At 45.7% G+C, this 21,999-nt stretch overlaps 1 protein-coding gene across 1 annotated transcript in view; it reads left to right on the forward strand.

Annotated features, from left to right (window-relative positions):
• CD80 (CD80 molecule) overlaps nucleotides 1-21,999 on the forward strand; it is a 26,203-nt gene continuing 4,204 nt past the window's right edge. The window contains exons 1-6 of the mRNA XM_062597423.1: nucleotides 1-13; nucleotides 223-332; nucleotides 12,843-13,190; nucleotides 15,934-16,215; nucleotides 18,113-18,238; nucleotides 21,441-21,561. Of these exons, the coding sequence (XP_062453407.1) occupies nucleotides 236-332; nucleotides 12,843-13,190; nucleotides 15,934-16,215; nucleotides 18,113-18,238; nucleotides 21,441-21,544 (957 nt within the window). The 5' untranslated portion in view covers nucleotides 1-13; nucleotides 223-235 and the 3' untranslated portion in view covers nucleotides 21,545-21,561. The remainder of the gene's footprint in view (nucleotides 14-222; nucleotides 333-12,842; nucleotides 13,191-15,933; nucleotides 16,216-18,112; nucleotides 18,239-21,440; nucleotides 21,562-21,999) is intronic.

Here is a 21,999-nt window from a genome sequence, read left to right on the forward strand (position 1 = left end):
CTGGCGGCGGCAGGTACCCCGCGGCCCCGGGCGGGCAGGGAGGCAGAGCGGCGGCGGGGGGAGGCCCGAGGGGAGAGCGCGCGTGTTGCCCTTCCCCTCCGGCGGCGCCGCGGCGGGAGTGGGCAGGAAGCGGGGGGCGGCGGCGGCCGCCGTCGGGGCCGCGGCTCGTCTCCCCGCCGGCGGCTGGTGCTAAGGGGCCGCCGCTCTGCTTTGCCGCCGCAGGAGCTGCGCGAGCATGGCGAGCTGCCCCCAGGCCGGGCTGGTGCCGTCGGGACCGGCGCTGAAGAGGTGGCTCGGGCTCGGGCTCCTCCTGTTTTACTTCATGAGTTTAGGTAAGGAGAAACGCCGGTGCCCGCCTGCACCCCGACGGGGCGGCAGCGGGTGGCGCGTGGGCTGGGGCGGGTGCGTGGCGGGTCAGTGTCCCTCTTCGGTCAGGGCTGAGGCCAAGCTGCCACTCAGGAGGGCGATCGCTGGTAGAGATTCTTCAGCCCACCAGAGGGGACCGACCACGTTCGCGTGTGTCAGAGCTGCGCTCGTCATGCCCGCGCAGCGCTCACGGGAGCCCGGGCTTGTCCAAGCCTGCTGGCCGTGGCAGAAATGCCCCAAACGCTCGTATTCCCACTTCCTTCCTTGGCCCCAGGGGCAAAGGGGTCCTGGCTGGGGCGAGAGGACCTGCCGTCCTCAAGAGGCTTGGCATGAGCTTCCTCAGCTGCACGAAACGTTCACCTTGAAACCACACACAAAACTCGCTCTGGAGCTGAGATTTGTTACGGCTGCAAAGCGGGTTGCGCCTGTTGGCGGTTTTAGTGTTTCTCTGTAGCTAATGATACTCTGGAGCAAACCTGGGGTGAGCTGAGATTTTGATTAAAGACCAAGTCATGCAAAATTAGGAGTTCTTCATGCTGATGTTGTAAAACTGGAAGATATGTGATGCTCTCTGCTGAGTTTCATTTTGAGTTTCAGTCTCAGAACCCTAAAACACAAGTTGGAGCATTTAACAGGGATTGCAGAGCTCGCCTGTAAAGAAAGCAACCGCCCGGTCTCCGCTCCTGAGATCTTTTCCCTCCTACCTTCCCTCACCTCTGTGCTTGCAAAGCACATGTCAAACACACAGATTTTTTTTTTTGCACGGACTGTGTGTGTAAATAATGCATCCGTGTGCAGAACTGTTTCTCAGTATTTTAAGAGATTGTGTGATATTATTAATGTAGTAGTGAGTGTTTGTTATTCACCAGTCACATGTAATTTTTGTTTAAAAAGGATTCTAATTCCAAGACCAAAAATGGGCAATATTTGGGTATATAGTCTTAATGTATATGCAGTACTATAAATAGGAGCGTGATCTTGTTAGAAAACTCGAAGTTTCGGTAGTTACTATTACATTTTACCTGGCTTACTAAGGACCTGACAGTTTACCATGCTTTCTAGCTATCTGTCTGTTTCTTAGGCCCCTGCTCCTAACAACTTTTGAATCTGCTGCCCAAATATGACAGAGGCTCTCAAAGGTGTGGTGTCCTTGCATGTTGCACGGAAACGGCTAGCTAGCAACCGTCCCAGAGCAGGCTCCAGAAGAGCCACAGTCCATGCTGGCTTCTGCCCTGGCCCACTGCTAGAGAGGGCAGGCAGGGGCTGCAAAGAGCGTGACAGCCCTGAGGGCTCAGTAATCGGCTGGCGGAGACCGTTGGGTTGGAGGCACAAGGCACATAGGCCAGCAGAATTGGGTAATCCTGTTGCTGAGAGGTCTGACTTCTCCAAATCTGACTGATTACAAAATTCGAGGGTTTAATGCTGCAAGAGGTGTGGGGGGGAAGCTATTTTAAAGAATAGTATTGGCTTCTGGGGCATAAGCGTTAAATTCTTCCCCAGTTTACAAGCCTATGGAACTCCTGGTGCCACAGTAGCCGGGTTGCTCTGCAGACTGATAACAACAACAACATCATCAGGACAATGCGCTTTCTTTCTCCCTCTATACACACACTTAGACATCACACTACCTTTGTCATCAAAACTAGGCATTCCCACAGTAGTGATCTGTACAGTACATGGTGCATATGGTACCCACATAGGAGCAGTGTTAAAAGCTTTGCTGGGACTTGCAGATGATGCCTTCCCTAGGTCGCCCACAGGGACCACAAAGATCTGCTTTTAACCTCATCATGGCAAAATGGTGGAGCCCTGGGAGTCTGTCATTGCCCTGCCAGTGACTTCGCATGTGTTGTTAAGCAAGTCCCAAAGGCTTCAATTCATTTGTTTTCAAAAATGATCCATCCTCATGCCCACATCAAGGCACAGCTGAAGTGGGCACCAAAAGCCTGTAACTGCTCTTGCATCCTCTGTGGTTCAGCCCAGGTGTCTTCGTGCTTGCACCTTTGGGCTGTAGCTCCAAAAGGCCGAAGCATGTTAGGGTGACAGCAGGTTTTCTCTGCGTACCATGTGCAAGTAAAATAGTAACACAGGGAATGTCAGGCTGAACTTGGACATCGTAGGGAGTAGAGGACATTAAAGGTGGTGCTGCAGGGCAATTAAGAAGATGATTTGAAGACTGTATTGTGCAGGAAATTGTGTAAGCCCAAACTATGCAGCTATGTTTGCTTCCCCTTAATTGTGCTGCCCTAGGGTTCATCTGAGGTGACCCATCGAGATGTTGGTATAACTTAGAGCAGTTTCTGAGATGACATCTGCTGCTGGAAACACTGATCTGCATGAACACCCTGCTATCTCAGCAAAGTGGAAAAGCAGCAGAACAGCCTTGATTACGGAAAAAACAAGCTTGTTTATTTGCAGGTTGGGGTCTGAATACATTGACAGTTTCCTTTTTGGGCTTGTTTTCTTCCTGCTGTGGCACCTCCACACCTACCTACTGATTTCAGGATCACCATTTCTCAGTCACAGAGGCTTATACCAGTGCCTTTGCAGTTGTCATACTAGGAAAGCATTGCTAGCAGTCTTCCAGCATGATTTTTCCCTGTTGTGTGCAAACGTGGAATAGGCAATGACTGCAGGGACTCAATGGTCCCTGTTTTGTGTCGACGGAGTATTCCTCTTAGGCCTTCTGCAGTCTTTGCATCTGACCAAAGACCATCCAGTTCTCTGTTTCTTCCCAGTCATGAAATTTTTGGAAAGTTTTGAGGAAAATCCCTATAGCGATTCTGAGTTATTGGAGAGTGTGGGGGAAAAATATCCACTTCCCTCAGCACTGAAAAAGCATGTTTGCTCACAAGTACCTTGCTCTGGGAATCCCCTCTCATACATTATTGCCAATGAAAAGCTCAGGGCAAAGCTAGTTTTCGGAAAGGTTCAAAGAGGGTCAAGGGTAAAGAGGCCACCCACAAATATTGAAGTGACTAGTGAGAATCACCTAGATTTAGGTGATTTGTGGATGATTTCTGTGCCAGCTCCAGCATGGGCTGTATCTAGGGCAGAATGTACGGTAGACATGGCAGAAATTTCTCCTAAGGCACCAAATTTACACACATGATCGGCGGATGCAAATTGAGTTTCTGTCCTGTTGCTGTTGCTTCTTTCAGTTTTTTTTTTTTCCATTCTTTTTTTTTTTTTTTTTTTTTTTGATGTCTCCTCTCTTTCCAGATGTGCAGAAAAGAAATGTTTGGTTTAGGTTAGAAAAATAACGGCAGCAGAACTAAAAAGGACCTCCTTATTCTCCCTCTCTTTCTATCCAGAGTGAAACCTGATGGCCCAGCCTCTCTGGAGAAATAGAAACCCACCTAAAGACTATTATTTTTTCTTGCAGGTTGCTTTACTTTTCCTGCTTTTTTTAATGAAAGATTTCTTAAAAAATACTCATAGAATTAAAACATATACAAGCTAGATTCGTATCAATCAAAGCATAGCTATATGCATGCATAGAGTTTTTTTAGTTACCCATCTAACACTTCTTTCACCCTCACTGTTTCCATTTTCCAGTTAGATCAGAATGAACCCAAATAGCTCTGGTGAGCTCACATTACTCTGAAGCCAGTAACTTTTTTGTATTTCTTGGATCACTGACATGTTTGTAACCTTTTTGCAATACCGGCATCAGACATTCTTGCATTTAAACATGCAAAGTTTTGGCTGAATTTTACACACGGTGGTGGACTATTAGCACAAGTTGCTGCCTTTTATGCCCTCATGCCTTTCCTACTTATTGCTGCCTCCATTCTGAGTTCCACATGTGGTTTCACGGCATAATTAATCTGACATAAGTGAAGGCTACTGCCAATGGGGTTGTCCCACTACCTTCCTTTTGACGGCTTAGTTTTCTTTTGGGTCAGCTTGTTGAACCACACCAGCCTGCAGTGATTAGAGCCAATGCGAGGAAAGAGGGCAAGTGTGTGGCAGGTGCTAGGAAGACCCCTCTTCTCAGTCGCAGTCTGCTTTTATACCAGACTTTGCTTACCATGAAACTGCATCCTAAGGGGCACAGGCAGACAGCAGAGATGGGGTGGCCAAACAGTTCATTGCCCTTGAAAGGTGCAGGCCTGCTTGTCTTCCTCTGCATACGGCTGCACGATCCTCCCCTTGTTTACACTAGTCATAGCACACACCTGGTCCATGGATGAGCTAATTCATCTCCCAACTTAGTGGATTCCTTTATTCTTCGTTTTATGTCCACAAAGCAATGGGTAGAGCCAGGTTCTGCAGAGATCTGCAAGGAAAGCAATGGGAATGCATAAGGTTGGAAGGGAAACAGGAGCCAGACCACCTCTTTTTGTATGAGGAAGCTATAAGGTTGGTGAAGTTTGTCACCTAAATGTACTCTGAGGCTGTGCCAGGCTAGAGGAGAATTTCCACGTTCAGCGAAGTTCTCCTTCCTTCTTAACGTGTGTTTCCCTCTCTGAGCACTGTGTGCATGCAGCTGTGGTATTTTTCGTGAGGCGGCAAGGCAAATGCGTAGAATGCAGTCAAGAAAACTGTTCGCTTGGCAGAAGGAGGTTGTTTCTGTTTTTACATATGTGAACTTTATGTTTAATTGTAGCTTTTCTATCCCCTTGGAGGGACATCACTATCAAGAGTTTCAGGAGCTCATCTGAGAATATGTAAATCTTTCCCAACATGGAAATGCCACAACCTTGCTTCTGCTTTTTCACTGTTATGCTTTTAAAATATCATTGGTCCCAGGGGACTCCCTGGCTGAAAATAAAAGTGCTGACTGCTGGGCAATGGTATCATCTCTAGCTATACCGCACTCAAACTACATCTACTTTTTGGTGAGTCTGCCATACCATATCAAATGAAAAGTTAGGAAAGACTGTTTAGGCAAGTTCCTCTCCACACTATTGCCCTCCCTGTAGCAAGTATCCTCTGTTGTGGTTTTAAACACCTGACAGACGAGGATTTCATCCCTGCTCTTGGGGAAAGTGCTTCGGTCTAAATAGATCTCACCATTAGACACCACTTTCCTATCAGCTGAGCGTGTCCCTTCCTCGCACTACCCTGACCTGCGATGCTCCCAGCTGTTATCCTCAGTGCCACAAGCAGTCTGTGCCCAAGTCTCTGTCACTTCACTCCATCTCTGGTCTCGGTAGCTTTCAGACGCCTCTGGACTGCTTTGTTCTCCTTTCGTTAGTCATCCTGCAGCTCATTGCCATTTACCACGCTGCACTTTTATATGGCGTTGTTTAATCTTTCCTCCAAACAGTCCTCCAGCTGCAGGGTGATTGTCAAGCCGAGCTTTAGCGAGCTAGTGCCGGAGCAGGGACCGGGCTGGTTTTAGAATAGGATAATGGCAGGCAGGCTTGATGCTTTCTTAGCTGTGTTGGTAAATATTGCTAGTACCATAAGCAAGTCACTGAGGTTTGGGGGGGGGAGGGTAATTTTGTAATGCTGAGTGGGCTAATGTGGAAAGTATGGTATCTGATTCTCCTGGCTGCTGGGTGCTTTGACCTTTTGTGAGCTCCAGAAAGGGGCTGGCCACCTGTGGGGCAGAGGCAGCGAGAGTTAGCGAACGCTTAGGAAAACTTGAGCCTTAAGCAGCAGAGAGGTCTCAGCTTCGCCAGCTCTGCTGTGAGGAGAGCAGTGTTTATGCTAGTGGTCCTGAGGGAATTAGGAAAATGATGTGAGAAATCTTCAGCTCGGAGATAAATACAGAGGAAGTACAGAATGATCCAGTCAGAATGGGACAAAATCTTTGAGAGGAAAAAAAAATTTTTTATTTTTCTCTTTGTGTGCTACAGCTCTCCCCCAGAGGCTTGTCTTACACAATTGCCACCTCTTGGGTCTGCCCCAAAATTGGGAAATTGTAAGAGCCAGTGTTAGGAAGCTGATCATGGCAGGAACCAAAATATGCAAATCCTCCGAGGGCATCTAGATTTAGATTTGAGTTCTGAGCGAACATCCTCGTCCCCCACCCTCGCCTTTTTTTTTTTTTATCCTGGCGGGGCTCACCCGGTGCTGGGAGCAGAGAATGAGGAAGTTTCGGAAGGAGCCTTCCTCCTTTCCCATCTCAAAAATGCCCTGCTCCTCCCCGGGCTGCCGTCCGCGCAGGGGGCCCACGGCAAAGGGGAAGGGAGGCAGGAACGTCCCTCCCAGCCCCGCGTGCTTTGGCCTCTCGGCTCCAGCTCCCTGCTTGGTGGTGGCATCTCGGCTTGCGCCGAGGAGAGAAATTTGCCAGCTGGCTTGTGATGTTAAGAGTTGCGATCTTACTCGTCTGACAAAGCAAGCAGGCTGGGTGTACCCAAGCGGTACCCAAGCGGTGGGCTTGTCCCCGCGCAGGGCCCTCCTGACTTCAGGAGCAGAAGGTTGGTATCTCAAGAAGCGCTGAAGGAAATGTGGCCCCAGCGCAGCGGGAGGGAGGGGTAGCGGCTGGCTGGAGCTGCCGCCGGTCCTACTTCGGATTCCCTCTCGTGTCCTCGGTTGCCAATTGCAGATTGTGAAACTTTTTCCAATTAACTGAGTTTCCTTTTCCCCAAAGCTGGGGTTTTGGCAGAGCGGTGGCTCAGGAGCAGCACTCACTTTCGTTCCCTCTCTGGATGGATCACCTCACTGGCCCTAGCGGCATAAAGATGATCAAAGGGGGGCATGAAAGCTAGTTTGTGGTGAGCCGCAATTAAGGCAAATGCAATGTTTTGTCTGTAAGCTGCAAGTGAAGCAGCAGTCGGAGGGAGGGTTTAAACAGGATCTGACGGGAGCAATGAGTCTCTAAGAAAATGGGCCCACCCCTGACACCAACATGTTGAGGGTGCTGTGTGAATCCCTCCAAAATGAGTGTTAACTACAGAACATTACTTTTTATCAAAACAAGTTAAAGCAGACAAATAAAGCTGATACTTTCACACTTTTTTTTTTTTTGGTCATCATTATGGTCCTGAGCTAACGCACAGATGGAAAAAAACAAGGTTGGCGCCCACCACCAGGGACGTGGTATTGCTTTGTCTGTAGACTCAGGAAGATGTCCTTTGCTTTTCACAACTGGCTTTGCGTTTTCAAGGATTTCTTTGCATTTCTTTGCACGTAAACCAAAACTACATTGAAACAGAATGGAGGCTGTTAAAGGAGTCAGACAAAAAGTGCCAAAATGTTATAAGGTTATTGCATTTGTTGCCAAACCAAGCCGTATAAAGCTGGACAAGTCACGGTTAATGTTTTGCTTAAAAAGGAACTTGAGTATCTTGAGATCGGAAGCTCATGAAGTGAGGTGGCGCAGCTTAAACTGCTGCCGCACTCAGCAGGGCATCCTCTGGGTACGGCTCTGAAGCACGCAGAGCCGAGCCTGTGAAAACCTGTTCAAACCGTTGTCCTGCCTCGGTCCTGCCGTGTCATCCTTGTAAGATTGAGTTAATTAATCAATTAGTTGCTGCAGGCGTGTCTGTGCTTGTCTAGTCTGGGCATGTACGAGGAGCTGAGACCGAAGGGAATTGCCGCCGGGTGAGGTGCGGAGCTGTTTGTCTTGAGGAAGCCTTCCCTTCGCTTCTTCTCGTTTGGGATGAGTGAAGGAATGTGACCTGCAGAGAGTTCACCGCAACAGGAGCTGACCGAATCTGGCTTGCAGCTGCCCTGCAGTATCAGGAGCAGCTGAAGGATAGCAGCAGGCCTGTAATTCCTGACGGAAAGCTTGTGCTGGGGGTCATGCAAGGTGAAAGGATTGCTGCTCCTTTTTGTGTGAGCTCAGACCTCCCTTCGCATACCTCCCTGCGTGCCGAAATGAAGTCTGGACTGAAAGCCCCTGGGAGGTTTCCCATGTGCTCATGCTCAGGTTAATACTCAGTCACAGGCACTTTAAAGAGATCTGCTGGCTGGGCCGGCCAGCGCTCACTTCTCGCTGTCCGTATGCGGTCTTTCTCACTCCGCTGGACCTTTACACTCAAATGTGGAGGAAGGCAGCGATTTTGCGTGCTGCTGAAATCTCACAATTGCTCCATGTGGAAGCTATTCAAGCATCTTATGAGGTCTTTTCTGTGATCAACATATTCATAAGAATTAGTCATACCACTGATTTAGCTTAAATATAAAGAATTTCTTCAAGTCTAGCAGAAGCCACATGCTGAATTTTAACTCTGTGAAAAGCTTTGTGAGAATCCGATTCCTCGCTGGTAAAATCACTTGGAACAAAGTAAAGACTTGTGGGGAGTCTCCAGTTCTTCAAAGACCTAGCTTTTCATAAATCAAAAGTTTTTTAGCTAATTATTTGTCTTGCTTGGAAATCCTCACAAATTTTCTGGAAGTTTGGTTTGGGGGAAAATGTACTACTGAGAAAATGACAGGCCTGAACTCGAGAATTACCTCGGGACTAGCAGCTGGCTGGCTGCGTTTCCCTGCACCAAGCCTCAGGGACAGGCCCTGGGACAAAGCCACACCTTTGTGAGACCTTATCCTCAGCCAGCCGACCCCGTCAAAAGGAGGATCCCTCCCTCACGGGCACAGTGGGCACCTCTTCCCAGCCCTGCCTCTGGTCCCACTCTCCAGCCTGCAGCGTGGCCCTCACACAGGCACGGGGCGAGAAGGGCACCCGTGCCGAGCTGCAGTGAGTCCCATGTGTGCCGTTTGAGACAAAGTCAGCTTTGGTGCTAGTTAAAAAGTGGAAAGACGGGCCACTGTTGCAAGGATATTTAGGGCAGCTCAAGGAGAAAAACAACGTGAGGCTGTTTTGAGCCTGCCAGTTTTGGAGGGCTGGTTCATGACTGTGCTTGGTTTGTGGTGTAAAACCTGAGAATTTGCCTTAGAGCTTTTTGCAGAACTGTTAGTCGAAAAGGTCTGCAGATCTACTGTCTTATGTGCTGCCTACACAGAGGGGTCGAAGGACTTCAGGCCCAACGAGAAGGATCATCTTTTCATGTGTTTGGCCCCAGAGATTGTGTGTAAAGAGAGGTAACGCACAATAAAAGAGAAGAATGGCAAAGTAGATCAGAAGGGCAGAGAAACGGGTGATGGAGGGGAAAGCGAATGGCACTGGGGTTCCTATTCACCAGGAATTAATTGAAGGTTTCTAACAGTTTGATGCTGCTTCTCTAAAGCTTCATATGATCTTTTACTTCTATGTCAGTCAAATGTCTTTGCCGTACCTTCATCCCAGAGACGGTCGGCTCCCCAGCACTGTTCAGCTGTAGGTGCTGCTCAGGAAAACCAAGCTCTCTGTGGCTTGGGGAACTTCTAAAACTTGGGTGGGCAAGGAATAAAGGAAATGGGGATCTTTGTTAAAAGATAAGGACTCAACAGCTTTCCTACTTTTCCTGACAGCAGGTTCTGACTTTCAGAGTGAGCCAGAAAGGATGCTTTTCCTCTGAACTCACCTTTCTGCTCTTAATTAGCTCTGCTTTATGGGGCATTTGCTGCATGGGAGTAGTTTGAATGAAACATGTTTTTCTGCCTGGGGAAAAGAACATCAGCTTTTGCTGTGCTTTGGTGTTGTCGCATACTGCAGGGCTCCAGTGAAGTAGTTACCATTAGTGCATATCAAGTGAGCAAGTGGACTTCACTGGAGGTGGGAAGAGGAGAGAATGTTTTTTTCTAGAGGAGTCATTAAAAATTATTTCCACGGTGGATACCTCCCTCAGAGCCTGGTTAGAGAGAGTATTCAGCACAGAAATGGGACAGAACTCAATTTTCATTTTTGCTTTGCAGTTCACCTTTAAAGCGAAAGGGGACTTTTGTGGGGCTGAATGACTCTTCATGGACTCCGGTTCCTTCAGGCTTGTAGCATTCAGGTTGCAGTTTCAAGGGTATAGAGCCTTTTAAGGGTAGATGTGACATAAGCAGGAGTTTCCAGTCCTTGCACATGTATTGCTGAGGAGGTTTTTGTTCTCCTTTTGGGTGTGAAGGAGACTCTTAGGGGCAAGGCACAGAGAACCTCATGCAACTCATGATGCTATGTCACCCTGACATTTATAGTACGCCTACTCTTCCTCTATCACTGCAAAAGAAAATAGAAAACAGATATTTGATTGTGATGTTGTTGCCAGAGTCCACAGTCCAAGTTTCCCTGGCTGCTGTTGGAAGTCTCTGCAGCAATGGTAAGAGCCTGAGAGGATGTGCAAAGAGGTGGCTGAGGAAAAATGAACGTACACTAACACACATACATGCACAAGAGCATGCAGGCACACAAGAGGAGGAACTTCAAGAATTACAACTTAAAGCGGGCTGCTTTTAAAACAAGCAGAAGGAAATGCTTTTTCACATAGCATGTAATTTAGCGGTGGACCTCACTGTCACAGGATGTTGTGGAAGCCAAAAATATACATACGTTCCTAAAGAGGTAGGACCTATTTGTGAATAATAGGCCTATCAGCAGTGGTTAAGTTGCCAAACTCAAGAAATCCCTAAATGCATGCTTGCCAAAGGTTGGCAGGATATGGCAGCTCTTTTCTTTCGTAGGATGTAACAACCATTTTTTTACTATTCTGCTACTGATTGCTCGCTGACACAGGTGAATGGGCTGAGTGGGCTCCTGGTTTGCCCTAAGCTGGTTGATCTTAAGTCTGTTAAGCGTTCTGTAAGGGGAAGTACAGCTAGCTGGAAAAAAAAAATTATCTGATTCTATCAGATCTTTCTCCTTTGGAAGACCAATGAAGTGCCTGAGGGAAGGACAAAGAGTTAAATGACAAGTTGCTCATTTAATTGTATATATTTAATTATAAATTTTATTTAATTAATATAAAAACAATGTTGCCAGGGCCTTTTCAGTATTTTTCAGTGTATTTCCTACCAATCTGATATAAAGCATGCAGGTGAAGCAGAGGTAGGTGTATCTCAGGGGATGGGTTGGTGCTCATTTCAGGTTCAATCTCAGGCACTCTGTCTGGCCTGATCACCGCTGCACTTCATCTAGCAGCCCGTGATGCTGCCCCAAGAACAAGCGTCCATTTGGTTCCCTCTAGCACCTGCAGCTGGGGGACTGCAAAGCATTTCACAAGCAGCAGCACAGGCCCATACGCTGCTGGGGTCCTGCTGCCTGCTGCTTGACAGCGTCCCAAGGGCCTGTGAGTCACTGCTAAGCAAATGAGCCTGGTGAGTGACAAGCTTCTGGCTGTTTTGGACAGTTCGGATGAATCTGGATGTCACAGCATCCCAGTCGCGCTCTGGGAGCTCCTCTCTGTGCACGTGTACGCAGTGGCTGTCCTGTACTGCATAAAAATAATGTGTGTTCCAGCATCAGGCGGGTTTTACCGGGGGGCGGGTGGCACTCAGCTTTGCCAAAAAGTTCGGTTCACACTTAAGGTTGAGACTCTTTGCATGGGATCTCGCATACACTGATGGTCAGCATTGCACTCTGTACATCAGTAATGTCCTCCCTGTTCAGGGCTCCCGCACGGTCTCTCTCAGACACATTTCTTATCATCTGTTTTGTAGGGAAGGAGAAGGGAATTTGAATCTTCTCCGTTTTGAGCCCAGTTTTTTTTGCTTGTTTTTCTGCTTTTCGTCAGTGAAGTGCAAGAGACTTGTAACCTCCACTCTATCAGTAATGTGTCGCCGTTCCAGAAAAGGCAAGGGCTCTTCTCTGGGCTTCGGCTGGACTCCCCGCTCCACACCCTTGCAAGAGCCTACCCACTGAGAAGAGGAAGGAGGGTGGGAAAGTCTTATTGCTCATGGAAACAGTGTGCAAAGAAATCATAATGGGAAGCAGGGGGATTGTTGCTAACCTTGCAAGAGCCCCTGTTTTTTTTATTGTAAGATCATACCTGTGTCCTAAGGTGTGGCACTAGCATGTGCCCTGGGAAGGAGTTCTGGGAAGTCTTTGCTAGCTTGCGGATGATCCCAAGGGAGGACCATGGGCCTTACATTCATTTTAGCTAGGCTGAGCAAAATTGTCACTTACTAATACTAAGAAGCTGATGAAACCATGGCTCTGACTTTTGTTTATTATTGTAGGATTGTGTTTGACTTCTGGGATTTTGGAAGTTTCTTTATAACATAAAACCAATATTCCACTGTTGCCCTGTTTGGGGTGCAGGCAATACCGCAGAAGATGATATGGGCTTTCCTAATGCTGAGCTCTAAAAAGGGAGCACGGAGGAGATGTTTAGACACTAGCAGTTTGTGCAGTGTACATTATTATCCTCTCAGATGACTATCATGGTGTTTCTTTATTCTGAGGTACATTTTTCTAAGGTGCCAGCAAGATTTATTTTCAGGCGGTTGAGCCTCCTGCCTTTGCCTTCGGTAGTCTGTGCATGCTGAAATCCTTGTGTGCCTGCTAGCTTGGAATCATAAGTGGCATTAGAACATCACAGAAAAGATATTGCCAAGGAAGGTAGGGTCCCCTTCACCCAGGGCTGGAGCTGTAAACTGGTCTGTGGATAGAGGGATGAGCAGGTGTAGACAAAAGCTGAAATAGGTGAGTTCTCTGCAGAAGATCCTGGTACAACAGTGTACCACCATCTCACTGGCTTTTATTTGCTCCCTCTTAGGCTATGCAGTGGAGAAAAAAGTGGCCAAAGGCAAAGTGGGGGAAAAAGTTGGCCTGCCTTGTTGTCATGAAATACCCAGCACAGAAAGCCTACGCAATTACCGGGTCTACTGGCAGAAGAACATCACAGAGGTAGTGCTTGCTTACGCAGAGGGGAAGAAGATCTCGGTAAACGAACGGTATGAGAATCGGACCGAGCTTGACTCGAGGAATCTCACCCTGTGGATCTCTCCCGTGGAAATACTGGACAATGGCCCCTACCAGTGTGTAGTTCAGCACCTCAAAATTTCACAGAACTCAATAGCACCCCGCATTGTATGTGATGAGCCTGTGACGCTCTTCATTACAGGTAGGTGGGTTGCTTTCCATCACCTGAGGCTTTCCAGCGCCAGAGTCTGGAGATAAGGGGCACTTCTACAAGCTTTGTTCATAGTGTCAGACAGACCTCATTTCCATCAGGAAGTCTGAAAGAGAGGAAGAAAGTGTGTTAAACCCCTTTATTTCCCTTCCATCAGCCTCTTTTCCCCATCTTTCCAAAGCTACCTCAGTTACTGAAAATTTGCAGATTGTCTCCTGCCACCATTTTCCTCCCCCTCGCCCCCCCCCCCAGTCTTCCCCTGGATGACTCCCTCTTTGGTAAGGACCTCTCCTGCAACACCTCCCCAGGTACCACGTCTGGTCTGTGCCCTGGGCCACCTCTGCCCCCTGCTGTCTTTTGAGTAAAGCTGAGGCCAGGCCCTATGCAGAGGGAACATTTCCCAAACCAACTGAGAAATGGGGCGGTACCACTTCCTCGCAGCCGCAGCAGTGCCCTCGGCCTATGTCAAACCCCAGAGGGGCCCCAGGATATTCTGGGAGACTGGCAGGTTGCAAAACAGCTCCAGAGCCTAAGGCTGAAGTTAACTAGAGCTTTGAGGCTTTTTACCTTAAGAAACAATGCAAGTCCCTTTGCTCAAAACGAATCTGAATCTTTTCTTGGAGACTAGAAAAAGTTCCGTTGACATTATTTTCCACTTGCTTGACTGTTTTGTGGTGGTTGGTTTCAACCAAAAGCAGAGATGCTGGTAACTTTTACATACATATATATGTGTGTGTATATATATATATATATATATATATATATATATATATGTATGTATATATATTTAATTTGTACATACATTTGCACATACATATTTCAGTGCGATACCTTTAGCAGTGAAGAGTTTCAGAAATCTTCTAGAAAAGCTAGTGAATAAACATTCCCTCATCTTGAATGAGATCCGTAACAAAAATCCCAAGTTCCTAAGATTTCGTCATTGCGTGCCTACCTGGAGATATATAGGGTGCATGTGCAAGGGCACAAGTTCACTGATTCTTCCAGTGATGAGGAAAAAGGGAGCTGTATTGCCAGAACCATCCCCAGCCATGGAGGGAAATACTGCTGAGGGTTTAAAAGTTAACTAACTGTATGAGAAATGTGAAATGACAGATCTCCATCCTTTGCTCTTCCAGTTTCTTCTGTTTCAGACATGGCCATGCTCTAACAGGCCCAGTGTAATAATTGTGGTAGACTTTTTCTCCCTTTGGAAAACAAGGATCAGTTAAGGTGGGGCTCGACAAAGGGAAAGCTTCCTTCGCTTTTAGGCCACTGTTGCAGTCCAACTACCCAGGAGAGGCTGAGAGTTGTTACCCCCTGGCGACTGTTCAGAGAAGTGACGTTCCAGACTAGATGTCAAAATGTTGCTCAACAGATAGTTATTCGTTAGTTTAGACTGTGGATTCACAGTCCTTAAGCCATGAAAGACCATGCTCCCGCCTTAAGAGGCCATTGCCCAGCCCATGTTTGTGGGCCATCTGCCTCCAGTAGACCCTCGCAGTCCTGTAGTTGGGTGGTGAGCCAGACTGGGAGCTATTTCGGCAAAAGCTTAGCTGCTTCAAAAAGGGTCATGTCACAGTGCGATGAGCAAGCTGCTACAGCTCTCTGTGTGGCCTCACTGTGGTTGGGACTGACGCTGGATTGAGGGGAGCTGTGAACTTGAAGTCGAGGGGTTGGGAGGGAGAGAGGGAGGAATTGTTCCCTTTGGAGTAATGGTGCTGGTGAAACTTAGAAACTGCGCACACAGCTGCTTCTCCTGACCTGCAGAAGATTTTTCCAGTGTGAGAGCAGCCTTAAATAGTTTCTGTGCCACCCCTTTACTCCTCCTCACCCTAGGCTGTCCTTGCAACCTGTGGGCCTCCTCCCTTGCACCAACATGACTGTTTATAGCCATGCAGTAAACCAGATTGTGAAACGAATCTAGGCTAACAATAACACCACCTTTCTGCTCCTTCTTCACTCAGATCAGTTTTCTCACCTGCTTCACCATGCAGCCCCACATATGCTTGCACCAATGTATCTGAAGGGGAGGGAAGGCATGGAACAGGCAGTGTGGGTGGGAAACATGCTTTGGCACTGAGAAAAAATGTGTCATGACAAAAATACATGGCCTGTATTCCTTAAGAGGGAGGGGGTCCATTTATTGCTACACATTTTTACAGTGAATAGTACAACTGGGTCTTGCTCTCAGCTGGGCCTTCCGGAGAGACCGTCATACACGAAATGTAATTTGGTCTCTTGCTGACTGTCCTGGCTGACAGGCCAACACTTGACTCACCTCTGTTCCTGCCAGAGATGGGGCCTCTGTGAGCCTCTGACTGAGAAGGGTCTAAAGAGGGAGGGGAAAAGGAAATTGTTTATCAATGTGTATAACACAAATTTTTATTCTGCCAGTTCATATTCAGTCCTGTATTTTTTCCTTCCTGTTTGTAACTCCTTCTGGTGCTTCACATATGTAGAGAGAAAAAGTGGTACTTGAAAAATAGGGTCATAAAATCTGTGCCCCCGGGATACTGACCAGACAGGTAAAGAAGTGAGGGCCAACACTGTGTTTAGTCGAGGCTGTGGGAAGAATGCTAAGGCACAAGAAAGTCCACACAGATTATGAAAAGCTGATTAAGAGGAAAAACACCCAGGGGGGTAGTGGTGGTCTTTGCTTTGACCGTAGGTGACTAGGACTGCAGCTTTCTGTGTTATCTGACAGAATGATAACTAAAGTTCTCTCTTGCTTCAGCTGACTTCAGTGAGCCCAGCATAACAGCAGAAGTACGCAGTAGTTCTTGTGAATCAGATGAGGTGGTAGTAAGATGTTCTTCTCATGGAGGTTTCCCAAAACCCAAAATCTCTGGAATCTTCAACAACACTTCTGTGGTGTGGAATGCTACCTGGGTGTCTGAGTCCAGCATCAGCCCATACAACGTCACAGGCAACGTGCAGCTCAACGTGACTGAAGACACCAGCTTCACTTGCTCCATTGAATACAGTGGCTTTACCAAGTCTGCTAGCTTGCTTCTGAGTAGGTTTTTACTTACTTATTCTTTGTTGCAGAAATATTTTGTGGAACTTGCTGAGGTGCCCCTCTGAGGAAGTGACAGATTTTGTGTATCCATTCTATGCAGGAATGGCCCCATCAGTCCACTTAGGAGTTGCACACCAAAATATTTCAATGGCTGTAAGACAGCAGGGGTGGGAAGGAGGAGTTATGAAAGTGTCTGATAAGCAGGAGATGGCCCTGGCTTTCTGCCGCTTCATCGTGATTCGTGACGGGTTGGGCTGACTAAGCAGCTGAATCCTATCATGGTCTGGTGGCGTCAGCCTCGGTGGCTCCAAAAGTGGGATTCCTACCATCCAGTGCCTGCCTATCTGTACCAGCACGATCCTGCTGCCACTTTTGTGACACAGACCTGGCATTTGAGTGGAGGGGCTTGAGAAATGTGTGTGCCTTAAAAGCCACATGTTGCACTTTAAAAGAATTTCCTCATTTAACAAACCAACACATTTGCTCCTGCTTCAGTGTCAGAAACTGCCAGCTGGGATCTGGAGGAATTTCTCCTTCCATTTTATCCATGCAAATTAGCCCCAGTATTAAACAGATCACTGTGCTTGGCTTAAAAGTGATAAAAAGTGATAACCCTGTGGTTTGAAAGCTTAAGGGACAAGAGGAAACAGCATGAAGCAAGGCAGCACACTGTGGTCCAGATGTTTTGCAGTAGAAAGAAATTTGAAATAAATTTGTTAAAGCCAGAAAGATATATTTTTAATGTTATTGCCAAAAAAGTCTTTTAAAATATGTCTTTGGGTCTTATGTTTTGACTGCAGAGATACAGACATTTTCAAGGGAAGCTAGAGAATGCAAGAGCTATTTTTCCTAGGGATTTGTACCTTATTCATCAAGGTGCCTTATTCATCAAAAAATCTTACTAAAATCAAAGGGACTTGTGAGGAAAGGTGCCATTCAGCTTCAGGAAGAATGACAGAAACTAGTGCTTGATGAATATTGCTTATTGCTGGATGTAGTGCATAACCTCCCTATAGATTGTAATGGAAGAATGTTATAAATTTCATACTACATAGAAAAGGAGACCAAGTAATAATAAAAAAGTAGTAAGACACAATTGTCACACAAATTCTCGGAGGAGGGTGGAATCAATAGTGACAACAGCAGTCATAGAGCCCCCAACTTTTGATATTTAAGATATGTAACCACTTCCACTTCAGTATGATTGAAATGGTTTTCAGCTGCAATGATGAAAATCTGAAGACCTATGAGCTTGTATCAGGTCTGTTCTCCTGCTGAGTTTGGGTTGCCCTGTACTGTACAAGAATGGCCCATTCTCTGTTCTAATTTCCAATTGGCAGAATGGCTGTCTATAATGATGAAAGGCCAAAGGATCCAGATCTGCTGAAACTCAACTCTGCCCCAACACTCTTTTGCTGGCATGCAGAGAATGACACCTCCAGTCTATTTAATACATCTTATTTCCTGTCATCTGTGAATTTAGAGTAACAAATTAGGCATAAAACTGCAAGAAGACCTGCAGAGTACCTCTGAGAATGGAAACTCTTGAGATATGGGCTCAGAGTTTTCCACCAAGCCTAACCAGTTTCTTTGAAAAGAGTTTATGTGGGTTTTATGCATATGACTATCTCCATCCTTTTCTGGATAGAGATCCAGCATTTAGGATTCTATGATGTGTTAAAAATTTCAGCATATAACAACTGTGGGGGAATGGAAGGGCCTTTACAGCTTAGGTGCCAGCTTTGTCTGCTAGTTTATTGGATAAATGTATTTTCAGGCTGAATATCTGAGTTAAAATTTGGTCAGAACCACCAGGATTCACATACCTGCTCTTACATGAAAGTGCAAATATGATATGGGGCCCTTCAGTTATGTTTTACTTCTTCTCTTTCAGAAAAAAGAAGTGACTGTGTTCTTCCCACTATACCTCCATCTTATAATGTCATTACTGCTTCAAGTATCATCATTATTGTCTTCCTTTTGGCTGTCACCTTAGCAGCAAAATTCCTCCCAAGACATGGTAAGTATAGCTCCTTTTTCATGAAACAGTCTCTCACTGCTTGTGGAGAAACTCTGTAAAATACCTTTTCTAGAAACTGCACTGCCACACTAGATATTTTTGTACCTTCTTCTCGTTTCCTTTTTTTCTGTGCAGCATCTACTGTTACAAAATTTAAGACCAACTGTGGACTTTCCTACATTTTGGTGTGCAAGCAGCACCAAGGTTCAGGTTTGAGATTCAAGGAGTGATTGGGAGTTTTGCCAGTAAACTGGAATATTTCCAAAGGACAGTGGTAAATAGACACACAAAGGTTCAATTTTATGTTTTAAAGTGCTTGAAAATGCAAATGGTCATAATAGAAACAGCTGAGAACTGACGGTTTCAAAATGGGAACTCTCTATGCACCATACTTGGACAATCGCTCAGAAAAGTCACAGACCAAGTTACAAAAATATGTCATGTTAGAGCAAGTTACAAAAATATGTCATGCTAGAGCCACAGAAAGGACTTGAGCATAGCCACACCTCACTTTAGGGGACTCATCGCCTACTGGAGACGGAGAGATGGATTTACCTTCTTTTTGGAGCCCCCAAGGGTACAGGTGGGCTGCCCTGTCCCACTCTCTGAAGTCTTCAGTAACTCCAGACTGTGCCCCTTCAGTGACAAAGGGGAACTCAGGCATCTTAGGGTTAGATGGCAGTTTATATATATATATGTTTGTATATGTATATATTTATTTATTTATTTATTAAAACAAAAATTTTTTGGGGGGAGGGGTCTCTAAATCTCATCTATTATCTGTTGCTCCTTCTTATGTCTAGGCTGACTTAGCCAGAAGGCCCAGACATGATGCCTGCCCCTAGTGGGTAGACATCTAATGGAACTATAAAGTCAGTGAGGCATCCAGCCTATACTGAAAGTCAACAGCAATTAGTGTCCCATTTTCACCCTCTTAATAGCTTTGAAAAACAGTCCTGGAGAAACACAGGGAGCCTTGCAGCACTTTATAAATAGTACCCAATCAAGTGCTGTCAGGTCACAGGGGAAGTGAAGTTTAGAACCAAGAATTCAGCACTGAGAATGATCTATGTTAACTCCATTTAAACCAAAAGCCACAAGTTTGAGTATCTTAGCTCATCAGTCACACTAGTATCCCTCTTTAGAAAGAGGTGATTTGTTAGGCATCAGGGACTCAGTTCACTTAGGGACACTTGTGAGTTTATCATACTTGTGTCTTCTGCTATCTCTATTTCAATTTTAAGCAGGGTCACTCACAAGTGAGAAATGTGGAGGTGGTAGTGTTTTTATTCTGCCCTCCTCACCCACCATGCTCCTTTAAAAACCAGCGTGACCACTGAATTGGGCTGGGCTCTTTCTTTCTTTTGTGCTAAAGCACAAAGAAGCGAGGTTTATGAAAGGCTGTGACCCTCTTAGCTACATCTATGCACTTCCCCATTTTCTGCTCTCATTTTTCCATGACACCAGTGTTGGTTCTCCTATGCTGTTCTCTGGGGCTATGGTGATGGGAAAGCAGTAACCAGGTTGAAAACAAGCAAGTCACAACTGAACACAGCCTCTAACTCTGTTAGCTGTGTGGATAATGAGCTTCTAACTAAGGGAGAGAATGAATTGAGGCCCAGAAATTTGGTTCTAAATAAATACAGGCTGGAAATTAAAAGGTTCCTTACCAGTAAAGTAGTAACAGGCTGGAGCATTCTGAGATAATCTTTTGTACAGAAATTCAAATTACCTCTAAGAGAGGTGTAAAAGCATTGTAGCACCAGCATGGTACAATGAGATTACCTGCAGTAGCAAGGGTGGCTTCGCTGCATAACCTGGAATTTCCATCTCAGTTCTGTTTTCCTAACACATACCAGGGAGCAGTTTTGCTGAGTCAGATGGTGTTATTTTGCATGGTCACTTTTCACACTAGACCTGAATTGTAAGAAACTGAAGCTGACATTTCAAGCCGACTTCCCAGTTTGAACAGTTGTTACACTTCAGTGCTGCTATGCATTACCACCTCTCTGGAAAGGGAAACATCTGTCTTAACAGTGCTTCCTGCTGGTGTTACTACAGGTCATCCCTTCAAGAGACATTGTGGGAGCTCAGAACACATTTGAGAGGGTCTCTGTTGCTCTGACATAGGCATATCTGGCCTAGGATCTACCTTAATGCTAAGTTTAGTTTCTTAGCTCAGAAAGCCATACTTCAAGGAGCTGAAGTATGGGATGGAAGAATAGAAAGAATAAGCAAAATGTGAATAAGGGTTCTCAGATGCATAGAATCATAGAATGATAAGGTTGGAAGGGACCTCTGGAGATCATCTAGTCCAACCCTCAACATAGCCCCATATGGGGATTGAACCCACAATCTTGGCTTTAGCAGCACCATGCTCTAACCAACTGAGCTAAACCTGCATGATTGTGGTGGTGACCAAAACAGGTAGGTGGTTTGGTGAGGCTTACACTCCTTTGAGGAGCTCATAGCCTCACTTGTTTATCTTTGCAGTAATTTAAGAATGGATGGAAAGCCTCCAAAATTTTTTTTTTTTCTGGATATTTCTTCAATTGATCTAACACAAAGGACTCAGATCAGAGGTAGTATAAAGTATAGCTTAAATGGCATGTTGTGAAGTTTCTGCAAGCAAAACTTGCCCTAGTAGGGCAGAGGCACTCAATCTGATTTATAAAAATATGCCACTCATAGATGCTGAGATACTGAAGGGACTTGTTTTATCTTAACTTCTTTTAAAGCACAGAAAAGATTTTTTTTTTTGTTTCTTTATGCTAACACTTGTGTTCTTCCACTCATTTGCTGTGTAAATTGCATTTAGTGGCAGGTAACTTTTACCATTTCTTCCCTTCTGACCTTATCTTAGCATTTGTTGACTAGTCTTTGTTCCAGGCTGTGGTCCCAGCTCTGTGCTAATACATTTTATGCATATGACACCATATAAGTATCATTTACTTCATAGAATTTTTAACAGGTCAGGCTATTGCTATGGGGTAGCTGTACTCAGATGCACTGCAAGGGCAAGTCCTGTCAGCAAAAAAATGGAAGTAGCCAGCCCTAAAAGATTTCTTTTTATCTACTGCCTTATAATGAGTTCTCCTCTCCTCCCTCCCCACTCTCAATTATACCTTACTTTGCTGAAGAAGGCATTTGGATACAGCACTTTCTGGATTTCCAGGTATTAATGAGGGATTTTCTCTTCCAGTCTGTTCGCAGTGTTGTATGTCTCAAGATTCAGAAGAAGAGGTGAAAGAAAGTATGAAGACAGCTGAGCTTTCTAAAGTGACATCTGAAATGTCATCTGTATGACCAGACCATATTTGCAGGTAGCTTTCTTTACCATTCTTCTCTGGCACAGAGAGTCTCAAATATTATTAGATTCTTATGCAATTCTAGCTCTCAAAATTACGTATGGCTTTTAATATGAGTGTGCACTGTTCTTTAGGGTCAAAGCTGTAGGGACCTACTGCCAACTCAGAGCCATGGTATTTCCCAGCCAGATGCTCCTGTTGTTTGTGGGGCATTGCGTTGTTTTGATTCTAACTAATTTTTAGAAGTGAATCTAGTAAAAAATGTTAGAGGATTTGATTTCTTGAGCTGTTTAGTAGCTTTCTTCGTTGAATGGGACCTGCATGCAATTTTTTGTGGCATTCATTTCCTTAATTCGTATCATTTTTCAGGGACTAAATGGGAATAGATAGAGAGAGGAGAAAGACTATTTGATGGATTTGACTATATCTCTTCTAAAACTGTATAAAGAAGCT

The sequence above is a fragment of the Rhea pennata genome, chromosome 1, assembly GCF_028389875.1.
Source record: "Rhea pennata isolate bPtePen1 chromosome 1, bPtePen1.pri, whole genome shotgun sequence".
Lineage (NCBI taxonomy): Eukaryota > Metazoa > Chordata > Aves > Rheiformes > Rheidae > Rhea > Rhea pennata.